The 14,982-nt window shown below is 46.5% G+C and overlaps 2 protein-coding genes and 1 long non-coding RNA gene across 8 annotated transcripts in view; 1 reads left to right on the top strand and 2 right to left on the bottom strand.

Moving 5' to 3' along the window:
* DDB2 (damage specific DNA binding protein 2) overlaps positions 1 to 1,061 on the bottom strand; it is a 19,734-nt gene extending 18,673 nt beyond the window's left edge. Inside the window, exon 1 of one of the 4 annotated variants that reach the window (XM_042813383.1) lies at positions 972 to 1,061. The gene's annotated coding sequence lies outside the window, so the exon portion shown is untranslated. Of the gene's footprint in view, positions 1 to 109; positions 204 to 534; positions 613 to 754; positions 837 to 971 lie in introns of those variants that run through there. The other 3 variants (XM_042813385.1, XM_042813386.1, XM_042813384.1) reach the window with 3 other exon arrangements.
* The window catches only part of PACSIN3 (protein kinase C and casein kinase substrate in neurons 3), a 20,239-nt gene continuing 6,145 nt past the window's right edge, over positions 889 to 14,982 (top strand). For both annotated transcript variants that reach the window (XM_042813387.1, XM_042813388.1), the window contains exons 1-5: positions 889 to 986; positions 11,881 to 11,938; positions 13,367 to 13,467; positions 13,833 to 13,989; positions 14,646 to 14,881. In XM_042813387.1, coding sequence (XP_042669321.1) covers positions 13,414 to 13,467; positions 13,833 to 13,989; positions 14,646 to 14,881 — 447 coding nt within the window. In that variant the 5' untranslated portion in view covers positions 889 to 986; positions 11,881 to 11,938; positions 13,367 to 13,413. The remainder of the gene's footprint in view (positions 987 to 11,880; positions 11,939 to 13,366; positions 13,468 to 13,832; positions 13,990 to 14,645; positions 14,882 to 14,982) is intronic.
* LOC122157582 overlaps positions 7,718 to 14,982 on the bottom strand; it is a 24,779-nt gene continuing 17,514 nt past the window's right edge. For both annotated transcript variants that reach the window (XR_006167960.1, XR_006167959.1), the window contains one exon: positions 7,718 to 8,473. This is a non-coding gene — a long non-coding RNA (uncharacterized LOC122157582). The remainder of the gene's footprint in view (positions 8,474 to 14,982) is intronic.

The raw sequence follows: 14,982 nt of genomic DNA on the forward strand, positions 1-14,982 counted from the left end.
TAGGGAATATCTATGCCAAATAAATTATTTTTTTTAACATTATTTTTAAGTAAAATGCAGAGTTGATGCTTAAACCTTAACACTGATTAACTCCAAGGACCAGACAAACCTTTCCAGTTCCCACTGGGAAGGGACTCCAGAGGCAGTGCAGATTTATAGCGTGCTTTTTCCTCTCTCACTCTTTCCTTTCTCTGCTGATTGAATAAACATCACCACGAACGCACAGCTGGTCCCTGGAGCCAGGTTTGAGGACTTTTGGAAGTGGTGAGAGGGGCCAGCATGGCCCTGCAGCTCTGCTATGAGCTCTGCCCCGGCGTCATGGCAAACCCCACCCAGGCCTGGCGTTGGGGATGGAAACTCTGGCCCGCAGCCCCTGGTACTGCTAAAAAGCTGGCTTCGACCGGGACACTGAAAGATGAGTCTGGATTACTTAGGGAAAGGTTTCCAGAAGAGAAAGTGAGCGGTCAGCTCTGCGGGAGCGGGCCGCCGTGCTGAAGCTGCTGCCCACCTCCAGGAGAGCGACCAGTGCCTCACCCAGAACGCAGGGACAGGCTCCGAGGACAACGGGGCTCGGGGAACCTGCGACCTCCACACCGAGCCGCCTTCCACCCCCTCAGGCGCCCGCCATGACGGGGCGCTCGGCCCGGCACCTCCCGCCTCCTACGAGCGAGGCTCCGTCCCCTCCCGGCTGTCCCACGCGGCTCCCTGTCACCCAACTCCCAGCACCGAGGCGCTGCCCCCCGCCCGACCCCACCTGCCCGGGCAGGGCCCGTTAATTGGATCGGGAGAGGGCGGAGCGGACGGAGCCTCTTCGGCGCTGCCCCGCCGCCAGCGGGCTGCCCCCAGCGCCGGGCCCGCCCTGCCGGCAGCTGCTGGGGGCGGGGCGGGAGCCCCTGCGTCCCGCGGCTGAAATAGGGGAGGGCCCGTCCCGCTCGGCCCAGGTGCCTGCTGACCGCCGGGCTGTGCCGTACCGTGCTGCCGGTGAGGTAAGCGAGGTGTCCTCCGCCGGGCCGGCTCTCTGCGGAGTGCCGGGGCTCCCGGCTGCTTAGCGGCGGTCGCGAGGGAGAAGTTTCCTCGTGGAGAGGAGGCGGCGGCTGCGTGAGGCGCTGCCTGAGGGCGAGGCTCGGCGGGCTGCCGTGCGGCTGGGGAAGGCTCCCGGAGGAGCCCCGCGCGGCCCGGCCACCGATCTGACCTTTATCGGGTGCCCGGTGGCTCGCACCACTGGGGGCTCGGCGGGCCGCCCCGCTCCTCGCCCGCGCTCTCCGCAGCCGACGCCTCCACTCCGCGGCGGGGACAGGGGCCCCTTTGTGTCGGCTCCGCCGCGGGCCGCTTCCCACTCTGAAACTGGAGCCGCGGGCTCCGGCGGCGCCGCGGCTGAGGAGCAGAACGGCTTCCCCGGGGGAAGGGGCCTCGCTGGGGCCCGGGCGCGGGGGTTCTCGCCGTGCCCCTGCCGTGAGGAACGGGGCAGCCCCGCTCCTGCTGCCCTCTCCCTCCCCGCCCGGCGGGAGGCTGCGGTCTCGGTGTCACGGTGGGGCAGAGCCGGGCGGTGCCGGGCTATGGCACGCCGCTGGGGTTACCGTGTCCTGCCCGCCCTGGGCGGGAGAAAGCTGATAAACTCGGAGGTATTAGTGGGCCTGAATAGCCAGCACTCGGTCTGTGATTTGTTGCTGCTCGCAGGAGGAGGGATCTGCCATCTCCACAAGACCATCAATAAATGAAGTTAGCGTGGCCCAAATGCATTAACCAGTTTCACAACTTTCTGTGCCAACAATGTGTTCTTTGCTTGCCTCAGTTCTAAAAGCTCTGCGTTGTCCCCCGCCCGGCTCCCCCCTCGGCGGTGAGGAGGAGGTTAGCTGGCCACCTCTGGACACATGCTGTGGCCTTTTCATTCACACCATAAGCTCTGTTCCCAGTGGGTGCTCCCAATTTTCAGCAATGAGATGTGAACCTCTTCCTTTCAGCTTCACTGCTAATCTAATTTGCACGAAGGAGTTTCTGATACTGTGGTAATTGATTGTGATGCACAATACTAGCAGAGCCTCCCGCTCCACCCTGGAATTCAGATGTCACTGAGAAGTCATTGAGCCCTACGACAACTGAAATGTTTCTCGGTGCGTAATGGGAGCAGAATGCACCTCTGCAGCGTGTGGGCTAAAATGACAGGGTCCAGCTGCTCCTCGCTGCAGGTGAGCTGCTTTCTGGGTGGAGTCAAAATGGAGCTTCTCCCTGTGCATTATGTAATTGAGCACATTCCTTTTTTGGGCAGGATTCACCTTTCCATGAGGTGTACGCTGTACTCCGCAAGGCGGTCTGTTGTTCTTTGACAGAGTTTTGTGTTAATTATAGTGCCTTGTGAGAAGTCACCTAACGTATTTACTGGATGGTACTTCCAGTTGCAGCTCTGAACAGAATGGCTACGAGCTGGACTACTTGTTTCCTGCCTTCCCTATCTGTGCCCATGTATCTGGGCTGGGCTGATATGCTGCAGGTCTTTGGCAAACTGTGTGCACAACCAGGTCATAAGAGCCTGAAAATCTTGAGGGCCCAGACTGAGTTCTCCCCAGGACAGTGACTGATGCATTTTAGTCATTCTGGGTTGTTGTGGATTATATGAGAGCTAGCTTGAAACTTCTGATCTTACCATGGATGAGATGAGCACAAGCTTCCAAAAAAAAACCAAAAAACAAACAAACAAAAAAACTATAGAAACAAATTCAAAGGTACAGTCAGGTATAGTTGTAATGTGACTACTGTTCCTTGCAGATAACTACAAAACCCGATTGAACAGATTGGGCACAACATGGGGGCACGATGAACTTCTGTTAGGAGCTCTTACTGTATTTCAGGATGGCATATACTGTATTTGCATTATTCTGGCCATTTTGAGGGCTTGAACTGTTTGGTTCATGTGATGGCTGCCATCCAGGGATTGAACTGGGGACCTCAAAAGTTAAAAGTATCTGCCTATAGCCTGAGTGGAAAAAACTATGCTCTTGATTAGAGAGCAATAATAAACTGCCTCTATTTTTTCCATCAGCTGATCAGTAATATGGGAATTTAGGCTGCTCATGAGAGTTCATGGGGAAATGCCTAAACAATAGCAGAGCTGTTCAAGCTCTTTGAGGGGCTCTTATCTCTCTAGAACAGACTTTTTGATCAGGCAAGCTATTTTATCACCACTTATTTAGCATGATGGGTGTAGATGGTGCTGTATAACAGGGAGCTGTGTCAGAGAGATTAAATAGAAAAAGCCTTAGTGGATGAGAGAAAATGTGACTAGTATACCTGGAGTTTTTCCACAGAGAATTTGGGCTTTAGCTCTTTGAAAAGTAGCAGAAGAGTTCTGCATCCTTTAGAGCAGTTCAGAAGCTGTTTAGGTGGCAATTTTTTGCCTGCTACCTTGTGGCATAGTGATCATTAAGTTTAATTAACATCCAAATACTTTCTGGCCATAGTTGCAGAACTTTTCCAGCAGACAGTGTAAAGTCAGTGCAGAGAGTCTGGTGTGTCCCCTGCTGTAATCATCCTGCTTTGTTTTGATGACTGGTACAATAGCTTCATGTTCCTCCAAGCTGAAATGTGGATTGAGGCTGGATATTGCTGTGAGGCAATACGTGTGACTGGCATCCTAATCATATTTCAATGTCAGTGGTTGCTTCTGTCAGAATGGCACAATGAGAAAGAGCCTTTCAGACTTGTGATAGTTGGAATTTGTTAAATCTAGTGGTTGTCACCAAGCATTGCAGAGTACAGAAGGGGTATGTGGGAGACTTCTCTAGTAGCAGGGGCCTGTATCCAGAGGCATTAAGCTTGTGAGGATTTCATGTTCTCCTGTACTACAGTTGTTTATTGTGACCTGCCAGACAATTTTTCTAGGCTAAGAGACTTAGAATTCCTGCAGGCAACAAAACTGTCAGCAACTCTTCAGCTCTGTCCATGCTATGAGTGTGTCCAAGCTGTGTCTCGTCTGTGTTCAGGAAGGTGTGGTACTTGCCTACTTGGCTATTGGGAACATGGTCAACTTTTTCAGTCACCCATAAATGATTATCTGTGGGCATTAACTTCCTCTTCTCCCTCAGTATCCTTGTTGCTGAGACAAGCCTCTCTTGCATTTGCTGAGCAGAGCAAATAGGCTTGATGCCTGGCTCTGACAAGGACAAGAAACTTTCATTGAGGACTGGGAGAAGATGAGTATATTTCACTTCTTGAATGATTATAAATACTTTTTTGTTTCTTGATGTTTTTCAGTCAGCCCTTTCTTGTACCAGCACTGCCTCCACCACTGCCTGGTAACATCTGTGAAATATGGATGTTGATTCCAGCAGGCTTTTACCCCAGCACAAACAGCAACCAAAAAAAACCTAGTTTTCTGAGCTGTAGGATAGGAGCTGCTTCTGGAAGCCACGAGGGGGAGATTGCTCTATTTGTGCTCTGATTTTTTTTTTTTTTTTTTTTTTTAACATTTCTAGTGTGCTTTCCTCACGTGTCACTTTGGGTTCTGAGGATCAGAAGCTGAAATCTATATGATTCTATCTGTGCTGTGGAAGCAAATGACATTCCAGTGATGCTCAGCAATTGAAATCTGTTCTGTAATATATGCACTTTGCACTGGCAGTTGTATTCTCGTGGGATTTCGTTGATAACACCTGAAATATGAAATATATTTATAGACTTGTTCTTCAGCTTGATATCTAAAAATTTATTTGAAAAGGGCTGAAGAGACTGAAACCAAACACCAGATTCTGTGCAGTTAACATGAAAGTCGACAAAAGTTGCAGCAAGGATCTCTGGGGAGAATGGGCAAAGTACAAATATTCACATTGCAGGCCAATTCTTCATGGCTGCCCTTTTTCAGCCTTGTTTTCAATGCGTATCTCTAGAGAATAGGTCATATATTTCATATATATGAGATATAGTTATTTTTGGGAGTGGACTATGAAGTGATTGAATCTGCTATAAGCTTCTAGGACTTGAAGTTGCTTGGAAGGGAATCTAAGGTAATGAATATTCTCTCTACTTCCCCAATGCAAACAACATTTTTTTTCCCCCAACATGCTTTTTTCCCCCCCAAAACACTCTGCAAAGTAACCTTATGTAACTGCATACCAATAGTCTTGCCACTTCATATGGTACTGCAGCCTGCTTTACCCTTATGTTGTATATATGAGTCTTGCCTTACAGTTACATCTTTATGTTGCTTAAGCTTTCCTGTGAGGAAGAAATTAAGTAAACCTAGCTCTATTGGCAAAAGGTGAGCAAAGAGCCTTGCTATCAGTAAAGTGGAGGAACTGCCCACAACATAAACTAGAAAAAATTGAATATGATGCTTTACCTTTTCCTCTAATGTAAGAGATATAGTAGTACTGAATCTTACCTTATTCCCACTTGCTGTTCATGAACCTGCTAGTATTCTTTTCTGCACAGCCTGTTTGGGACTGAGCAGGGAACTGAATGAACTTAGAAATATCTTGATGATCATTTAGGTTCTTGCCTGCATTGTATGAATATTTGGAACAGAAACATTCATCAAAGCAATAAAGCTGGTTAAGGGACTCGAGAAGATATGTGGAACTGGGGTTGTTTAACCTCATCACTCTACAACTACTTGAGAGGAGGCTGCAGTGAGGAGGGTATCAGTCACACTTCTCAGGTGACGTGATATGATGTGAAGAGACAGCCTCAAGTTGAGCTGGCAAGATTTAGGTTGGATACTGGGGAAAACTTCTTTGTGAATATCAGGTGATCAGCTATTGGAATGGCCTGCTCAGGGAAGGGGTGAAAATGATGTCCCTGGAGATATTTAAAAGATGTGGTCCTTGGGGACGTGTTTTAGTGGAGGACGTGGAAGTGTTAGGTTGATGGTTACAGTTAATGATCTCAAGATCACTTTCTTCCAACCTAAATGATTTTAAGAGTCTTTCTAATCAACAGTTTCAGTAAACTAGCTTTTACTGAGGAAACCCAGATACCTTCTTGATACAACCAGAGATGAAGAAATGTTGTATTTTGAAATCATTGGGCGCGTGATTGCTGTATATTTTATCAAGATGGCAAGATACTTGCCAACTTCATCTCCCTTTCCCCCTTCTAAGAGACCTGCAGAACTCTAAGTGTTGGTAAAGTGAAGCCAAGAATTTACTTTATATACAGAGGTATGTGAAACTGCAGCTGGGCTTAAAAAAAAAAAAAAAAGTGCTACTTTCAAATGGAAGGAAGGAGGAGGCACAGCTGTTTGGAGATTAGGGTCTACTATGTAGTCCTGAAGCAAGGAACCACTGAAAGCTCAGTGCTAGAACAGAGCTAACTGGCCTCTTCTGAAGGCTGCTTGATTGCAAATGACTGCTACCTTAAGATTTCTTAATACATTCAAGTAAACTTGATCCTTGCTCTGGAGTTACAAGGTGACTCAATCACAGGAGGAGAATGCTCTATTGACATGGAGTAGCCACAGTTTTGTTTAGTTGGGAAAAGACACTATTACCCTAGTATTTCCCCTGTTCTTTACTCTGCATTGGATGAGGTTGGGGTTTGGATCATTGTTTTTTCACATAAAGTTCTAAACAGAAAACAACTGTACTTAAAGCCTAAATGGGAGAACTGCCTCAGCCTGCTGTTGTGATCAGAGATACCTTAAGTTACAGGCAACTATTCTACAGGATGGACTATTGATCTTGTCTAGAGTGCAGAAAAAATGTGATCAGGTGAAAGTAGATTAAGTACTGGGAAAAACTGAATTTAGTGCAGATTGAGACTGTTGAGAAGAGATAACAGCTTTTATTGGGGTCTAAGCAATTTAGGAAGAAATAGCTTGTTTACAACAGTTAAGCAGAAGAGAACGGCAACAAAAGTGAGTTGCTGATGCACGAATTTGCTGGCAAGCTTGGCATCTATTTGCAGAGACTGACGCAACAGGATAGGAAGTAGGCAGTGTGAAAGCAAGCAGCTGAAGAGGCTTGGAGAGTGGGGCAGTGAGCTTGGAGGCACCCTGTCTGCATGGGTTAACACCTTGCTCTGACAGTGCTTTCTCTGGCTCTGTGAGAACTGGGAAGCAGGCAGGCTGATTGTGTGAAACAGGTCCTATGCTGTTCACTAAGCTAAGAAATCAGGCTGCTGTAGAGCAATTCCTAGTAGCTCTTTATCAAACTTCCCTCTGCTCTTATTAGAAGCTGCCTGTTAAATATAGCTGCAGCATGCATGTCACGATTATTCTAGCAACTGTTGTAAACATACAGCAATTATAAGCAAAGTTTCTCATAGGAAAAACAACTGAGGAAAAAATAGCATGGACTTTGATAGCCCAACGCACTCTTTTATTAATATTATCTCATACTATTATGTTAACCAGGACAGATCTGTGTTTCCTTTAATATTAGAGATTTCCTACATCCTATGGGAGTAGAAAAGGAAATTTTTCTTGGTGGAGTGGTTTCTGCCTGGTACAGCATGTTGGTTAGGAATCTTATCCTTTAGATCAGCAATGATGTGTTGGCAGAAGCTTGTCCTGTAGCATTGGCCTCTGAGAACTGAACAGGGAGTAGCTAATGGATATGGAAGGTACTTTGTTCTGTCTGAACATGTGAAAAATAGAGTTTTTTTTTTAAAAAAAAAAAAAAAAAAAAAAGGAGGAAGGGTATAGCAGGGTATCTATTTACAGGATTTTAGCTTGGCCTGAATTTGGAGGAGACCAGTATAAAGAAGGTGAAACCAGACAGTGCAGTGAAACATCGTGCAGACTTAAAGGAATCATCCTCCTTTAAGAGGATGAGGATCTTGTCTGCATTTTAATACTTCCATATAGTCAAGGAGAGCTTTGCTAATGGTCAGCTACACAATCTCTAGAGAATTACTGTTTTGGAGACAAGCTTCTGTTAAAGGCTTGCACATAGCTGAAGTGACCTTTGTGTGCAGTTACTGTTCTGCCTGATGGCCCTCTGACCTCTCCCTGCCTGGAGAGATCATCTGGAGTCTTTCTCAAAACTGCGTTAGGCAGTCCTGGTAGGCGTCAGTCCTTAGGGAGCGGCTGGGAAATGCTGGTTTGCTGTTTGTTTACCAGTCAGGTGACCCTACCAAGGGTGTGATCACAGCAGTAGGATAAGTATCTCTAAGGGGTGTTTTGCTAAGTAGAAGTCATCTTAGGTACATGGGCTTCTTGGAGGATCTGTATTAGTTGGCAGTCTCTAGCTGTAAAGGTGAACTGGCCCCTCTTCAGAGAGGTGAGCACACCTGTAAATATCTGTTCCTGTGTTATACCACTCTCCAGTGGTATACCTTGTTGGACACAGCTCTGAATCAGTGACTGTAACTATTGGGTGCCTACCTGTGGGGATGGGGAAACTGGAAAGAAATGCTGTCCCGTGCCTTGTTTCATTCTTTCCATCAGGACCTTCCTAGCACTGCTGTACCAACAGCAATGCTGTTCATTGTGCTGATGGTTTCATGTAGTTCCTCCTGGCTTCAGCTTTTTAGCTCCTTTCTGAAAAACAGTTAACAGAAAATGAAGGGTTTTTGTGCCTGCTGCTCTATGAAGGAAGTGGTGGTGTCAGTACTTCTGTGTATTTGGATTGTTGAGATTGAAGTGCTCATTGGCAACCTATACTGGAAGTGCCCTGGAGAGAATGAAACCTTTACCACTGCCTGCATACAGGAAAGGTGACTCTTCGGGAATCAAATACATGAGTTGCTGCTGCTTTGTGGTGTTACTGTTTTCTCAAGGGAGAAATTAGTTATTAACAGCCTGTTCCTAATTAAAACTAGGTGTTAAAACTAAGCTAAGCAACACATAGAAATTGGTCCATAATAAAAATCTCCTTCTGCCAAAGCCCTGGTTACTGGATAAATAGAATTCAAACTTATTTCTGTCTGCCTGAATCCAGTGCTTAAGCTTGTACTCAGGAAAAGGGGAAGAGTCGCGCAGAAGGCCTTGCTTGGCAAGTGAACAAACTCTGTTTCTGTGGACAAATTCCTGCAGGGCTGCACGCACCAGCCCTGTGAGCATTTGTAGGGCCCAGAGGCTGCTGCTTGGCAAGCTTAAGAGAACAATTGCTTACAGGGAGTCAGTCTCAGAAGGCAGTCAAGCAGTGCACAGAAGTGATGCCTTGGGCGTTGGAGCCTGGAAATACTGGAGTGTGGTTTAGAGGGAAGAAGATTTTTGTGGTTTACCTGCCTTAGGGAAAAGTTTCTGAAGTTGAAAAGAGTAATTACTATCCAGTCTAGGCACTATAATTGTGGAACAAGACCCTGTTGTATTAGTGTTGTGTAAACTTGAAACAAAAACAAGTAGTGCCTTCCCAGATGCATGCATTTGAAAGCAGAGAGTTTTAGTGTGACACCTTGGTCTCAGGGTGGGGAATTACGGTCTGGGATGTCTGACTGACTGTAGCAGGGTGAGATCAGCATGGTTAAATGTGGAAACAGCCCTGCCATGACAAGTGGCATTTCTCTGAGTGAAGCTCAGCACCAGTGAATCAGTCATGAGCCATTCTGCCTTCCTGCAGCTGAAGATTAAGAGCCACTTTTGGGTAACTTACTATGCTGTTCATAAATGAAAGTAGATCTTCAGGGAAGTAGGAGAGTATCTTTTATTTTTTTTAACACTGTCAGCAGCAAAGGCTGTAGCTTTGCGTAAGCGTCATTTATGTCATCTATTTTGTCTACTTGACACTGCTGTTTGTAGCAGTGCCAGTGATGCCCTCATTTGTAACTCTGCAGAGGTGCGAAGTGACTAAAGAAGAAGTCGCTCTCCTTCAGAGAGCTTCTCTTGCAGGAGCTGCAGTGAGGTCTCCAACCTTTTATCTGTGAGATGTGAACAAGGAAAGCAGGAGGGGAAGGATAAACATTCCTCTAGGTGTGCAAATCCGTTGTTGGCCTCTTCTCAGCAAAGGTGGCAGTGGCATCAGAATGTGTTGGTGCTGATCCACATGGAACTCCAGCTATACTGCTTGTCCTGTGCAGGCTCTCTTAGCATTTCTGAATTACATGGTGGCTTCTGCTACATTGGGCTGTGCATAGGGTAGTACTGTCATCTCTATACCTTGCTATAAAACAAGTCTCAGGCTTTGGCATGTGTAATGCTTCTCTATTTGTTTTTCCTGGCAAACTCAATTTTTCCCTGGTTTTGGGTTCTTGGCAGCACACAACACATATGTTTCAGGAATAACGAGGCATGAGGGGGTGGAGTGGCAATCTATTTGCTCTTCTTGGGCTGAGGGTGACAGCAGCAGCTGTTCTTCAGCTTCTGTGTGCGCTACTAAGTACCTTCCCTGTGTCTGCACGCAGATCCAATTTGATCTGCTGACTGACATGGGCTCATGGGCTATGTAAAGTCCAGAAAAAGCCTGGCAGAAAAGGGTCCCCCTTATTTTTTTTTGACCTTTTTCCGTCTTTCAGGACTGTGTCTTTTTTTTTTTTTTTTTTCCCCTGGCTTCTATAAAGTCCACATAAACGTTTTTTAAATGTGTATTCTACTGAGTGCTACTTGACGCATGGAGACTGACCTGCAGAAATATTATCCTGCTTTTTTTTTTTTTTTTTTTTTTAATTGTGCCACCTAGCCACTGCGGTGGTTCCAAGTTGAGCCTTAAGCTGTGGGATGCTTTGCCACATGATATTGTTGATGCTGAAAACTCGTATGAGATTGGAGAAGTTAGTGGAAGAGAAATGCATTGAGTGTTTCTAAATTCATAGGTGCCACATCCAGCTCAGGAAGCTCCTGTCAACAAATGGTTAGAGGCTTGGAAAATATGCAGGGAGGCATCATGTATGCTTGCTCTGTTCTCAGAGCAGGGGAAAATACCTGCTTTTGGCTACTGTCTGTGAAGGATATAGGGCAACGAGAACACTCAGTCTTGTTCAGCACTGCTACTATTACGTTTCAGAACTTGCTAATCACAAGCATAGTAGACCCAGTTACCTGGGCTTGTAACTTGATGAAATAAGGAAGGATACCTCACATTTATTGTGGAAATGGCAGAAGAAATATAATTTCTCACAATTTCTTTAGTTTTTCTTTAGTTCATTCCCAACTTCTTTAATTTTGTTTCCAACTTGAACATGAAAATAGCAGAAATAATGGATTTCAGTTCCTCCTTTCTTATTGACTATCAAACAAACAAGCACGCTCTGACACAAGTTTTCCACATTTAACCCTGAATTCTAGGACTGTATAGTCAGCCTGAACTGGAAACAAGAGATGGAAGGCATGTTTGTAATTCACTGCTTCTGATAAAGAAGTGGGGATGGGGGAGAGTGGGAGGGAAGGATGGGAAAAAGTGATACAACCTTCATGAGTTGTAACTAATTGATCCCTCTCCGTGAGGAGAAAGTAAGCTTGTTTTTAATTGTGAAGTTAAAGAGTCCTTTGTTTCATAGATAAATGCCCTTCATCTTTACTAAACATGGTCTGGAGAAGGTATACGTCTGTCCTTCCCCTTCTCCTGAAGTTTACTAAGCCTAAATGTGGTGGCAGTGAGTTTCCCAAACCAGACAGTGTACAGTTAGGGGATGGGGGGTCAGGCCCCACATACCGTGCCCAGGGAGTGTGCTTATTTTAGGCCCTTCTTTCCTTGGGCAGTTCCCTTTGCTCAGCTGTTGTGATGCTACCTTTCCCGCACAGTGCTGTCATCCCGCCCCAGTGTTTCTATTTTAGCTTCCTCTGGGGCTAGATCTTGTGACACAGCGATCTGGCATCTCTCCTACGTGTTGGAACGTGGCATCTTAGGAGGCACAGTGGCCACAGCTGCTATATCAGAGGGTGCCCCTCCTAGTAGCTGGCAGAAGGGGGACAACCTTATGTCTATGCTGGGATTGGGATGTGTCAGAGCAGGCAGCGAAGCAATGCTATCTAACTGTGCCCATCTGTCTCCTCTCCAATCTGTTTTACAGAATTTGAGCTCAGGACGTAGTTGCCGGCTTCCTGCTGCTCCCGTCATCTCATTTTCAGGTATGTAGCTACTGGGGACTAATATGGAGTTGCGTGCCCTGGAAACCAGTAGTATGGCTTTGCAGACCTCTGAGGAATGGTGGGGGAGAGGGAGGATGGGAACAGGTGAAGTTGTTCTTCAGGCTTCGAAGTTCATGCATTTGAGTACCACATCCTATTTAACAACTTGCTTCTGTGACTGACATTCATCACTTCAGCCTTCTGGAGCAGCGTTAATATACTTCCTACTGTCAGTAAGATGAGACTGCAAATAGAGCGTGGCTATTGCCAGAAGAAATGGAAGAAATTCCTGCAGTCTTTGTTGGGACACTTCATGATGTGGCTCATGCTATAGTAGGCACAGTGGAAAGGACTTTAAAGATGTGGGGGATGCAGACTCTCGATGTGATTTTCTTCATCTCTGCTGTGTACTCTGTGGGCTGGCAGAATGACCAGATACCTCTCTGGGGTGTGAAGAAAGCTTTTTATAACTAGGAATGTGCAAGAGGAGAAGTGGCAGCAAAGGACATCTATGGTAGATTAACCCAAGCTTGCCTAGAATGGAGCGGGTTTATATGTCAACGCTTGAGTCTCTTTGCATTACTCTTTGCTCTTGCCTAAGATCATCCCAGAAGCTTTCTCAAGGTATTTGATGTTGCACCCTGACTGGTGCAGAATGGCAGCACAGGCTTGCACAGGGGAAATGGGCAGAAGAGACAACAGAATGAGAAACACTTTTCAACTCCTTGCCTGGATTTTGACCCTAGTGCAGTGGTGGGCTGTGCCAGCTTTACAGAGATATTTCTAGGGAAGTGGCATGGCTGAGTAACTGGCATGCATGCTGCCGTGCCTTCCCCTGGCTGGATTTGCTTCAGCATATTTCTGTAGTTTTACTTGAGCCCAACTCAGCCAATGGGCAATTTGTAGGGCTCCTCCCCATTCAAGACATGCCTGCCTGCTGACTGCCCAGCATCACTATTTCCAGTCAGCTGTAATCCTGAATCTCACACTGGGAAGCTGGAGTCATCTGACAGAGGACTTTCTAATGGTTCTAGCTACCTCCATTTCTGTAGCTTTTGCTACTGTTCTATGAGCCTTGGTGAAGAAAAGAATCTCTGCAGAGGTGACTGCTGCTGAGAAATGTTGGATTCATCAGCATTTCTGGGATTCATACAGCTGAGGTTTGGCAAGATGGTCTTCTGCAACATTCTTTCCAAATGTGCTCCTGGGCTGCCAAGGAGGCCCTTCATCTGCAGGGAGGGAAACAACAGGCAGGTTCAATCTTGGGCATTTCTGCTACATGCAGCCATCTGCTGCTGGAGGTGCAGTGATGGCAGTGCTTGTCTGCAAGACACTAAGTGAGATTTCTCTAGCTAAGTTATGGAGAACTGTGGTCTCTGCAAAAGTTCAGACAGTGCCATATTAAATTTTTTTTCCTTCTTTCCTCAGCTTAACTAAAATCTGCAAAAATTCTCTGCTGCAAGAAAACGGGTGTGATGTCATCAGAAGATGATGCCGGTGGGGAGGCTCCTGAGGGTAGTTTCTGGGAGGTAAGGAAAGATAATTGGGGTGCGAGGGAGGTAGGAATGTCATCTTACCTTCCATCTGTGGAATTAAGGGTTTGAGTTTCATGTTTGTGAGTGACATGTTGCTCTTAGGGAGTGGAAGGGAGGAACTGTAGGGAGGTTCTTGTACAGGTGATACGGATCTGAGCAGTGAGAGGTAAGCAGAGCATCTCTGCTTACTCCTTCCACTGCTCTGCCTATCTGAGATCAGAGTGCCAGAGGCAGGTCTGAGACAAGCTGCTGCTTTCAAGAGGGCTGGTGCTCCCTATCACTGTGACGCTTGGCCTGCTGCTGTCTGTTCTGAAGGAGTTTGAACATCAGTACAGTATAAATGTTTTGTGAAATTTCAGGCTGGAAACTACAGGCGGACAGTGAAGCGGGTGGATGATGGCTACCGGCTCTGCAATGACTTAATCTCCTGCTTCCAGGAGCGAGCCAAAATAGAGAAGAACTATGCCCAGCAGCTAACAGAATGGTCCCGAAAGTGGAGGACCAATGTGGAGAAAGGTAAATCTGGCAGGTTGTCCTGGGAACAGGATGTAGTAATTGCACTCTGTTCCTGGAGTGGTCTGTCTTGCTGAGTTGAGGCTGTGGGACAGGCTTCCCACCTACAGGGAGGGAGGTAAATTCTTTGACTATCGTTTGTTTGTTTGTTTGTTTTCTACCCTATCCTTTAATTCACTTTAAAAAGCCTTCTTTTTCAATGCTGTTAGATACTTTGGTTACTTAGTCTAATAAGCCATTAGCCAGTCAAAGCCTTAAATTAAGCTGGAGGTCTCCCATTTTAAGAATAGCTCTGCTGTCACCCATCTTTCTCCTCTGGTGAGAGAATAACAATACTGTGCTTCAGTGGCACAAACTGAAGCTCAGGCCAGTTACGTGAAGAAAGCTTCATACAGAAGCTCTCCCTTGTTATGTGCTGCCTGAGGTGGTGAAGGCTGCTCAAAAGAAGTGCCTCTATCAGGCAGTTGTGACAGCCAGTCTAGATGCTGCTTTTGGGGACTGTATGGAGACCAAGTCTATGCTGACTTGTGATGTAGAGTTATGGAAGTGACCCCGAAGAGATGCATGTAGGAGAAAAGGAATGTTTCTTGTGTTGTCTTTTTTTTCTTTTTGTCTATGGGTAGGAGGTATAAGCATGTCTCTGGTGCTTGTTCTTGCAGGCCCACAGTACGGCACTCTGGAGAAGGCCTGGCATGCATTTTTGACAGCTGCAGACAAACTAAGTGAAATTCACTTAGTTGTCAGGAACCACCTGGCTGGTGAAGATTCAGATAAGATCAAGGCCTGGCAGAAGGAAGCCTACCACAAGCAAATAATTGGGGGCTTCAAGGAGACAAAGGAGGCAGAGGATGGGTTCCGCAAGGCTCAGAAGCCCTGGGTGAAGAAGATGAAAGATGTGAGCAAAGTGTGAATGGGGAAGAAGAGATGAGGGTGGTCCAGGTGGTGCTTACAGAGAATGCCAGGGGAAGGATACCTAGTTGGTGTCTTGGTCTTGTA

This window comes from Centrocercus urophasianus, unplaced genomic scaffold (assembly GCF_019232065.1).
Source record: "Centrocercus urophasianus isolate 14NV4802_14NV808 unplaced genomic scaffold, USGS_Curo_1.0 seq_14, whole genome shotgun sequence".
Taxonomy (NCBI): Eukaryota; Metazoa; Chordata; class Aves; order Galliformes; family Phasianidae; genus Centrocercus; species Centrocercus urophasianus.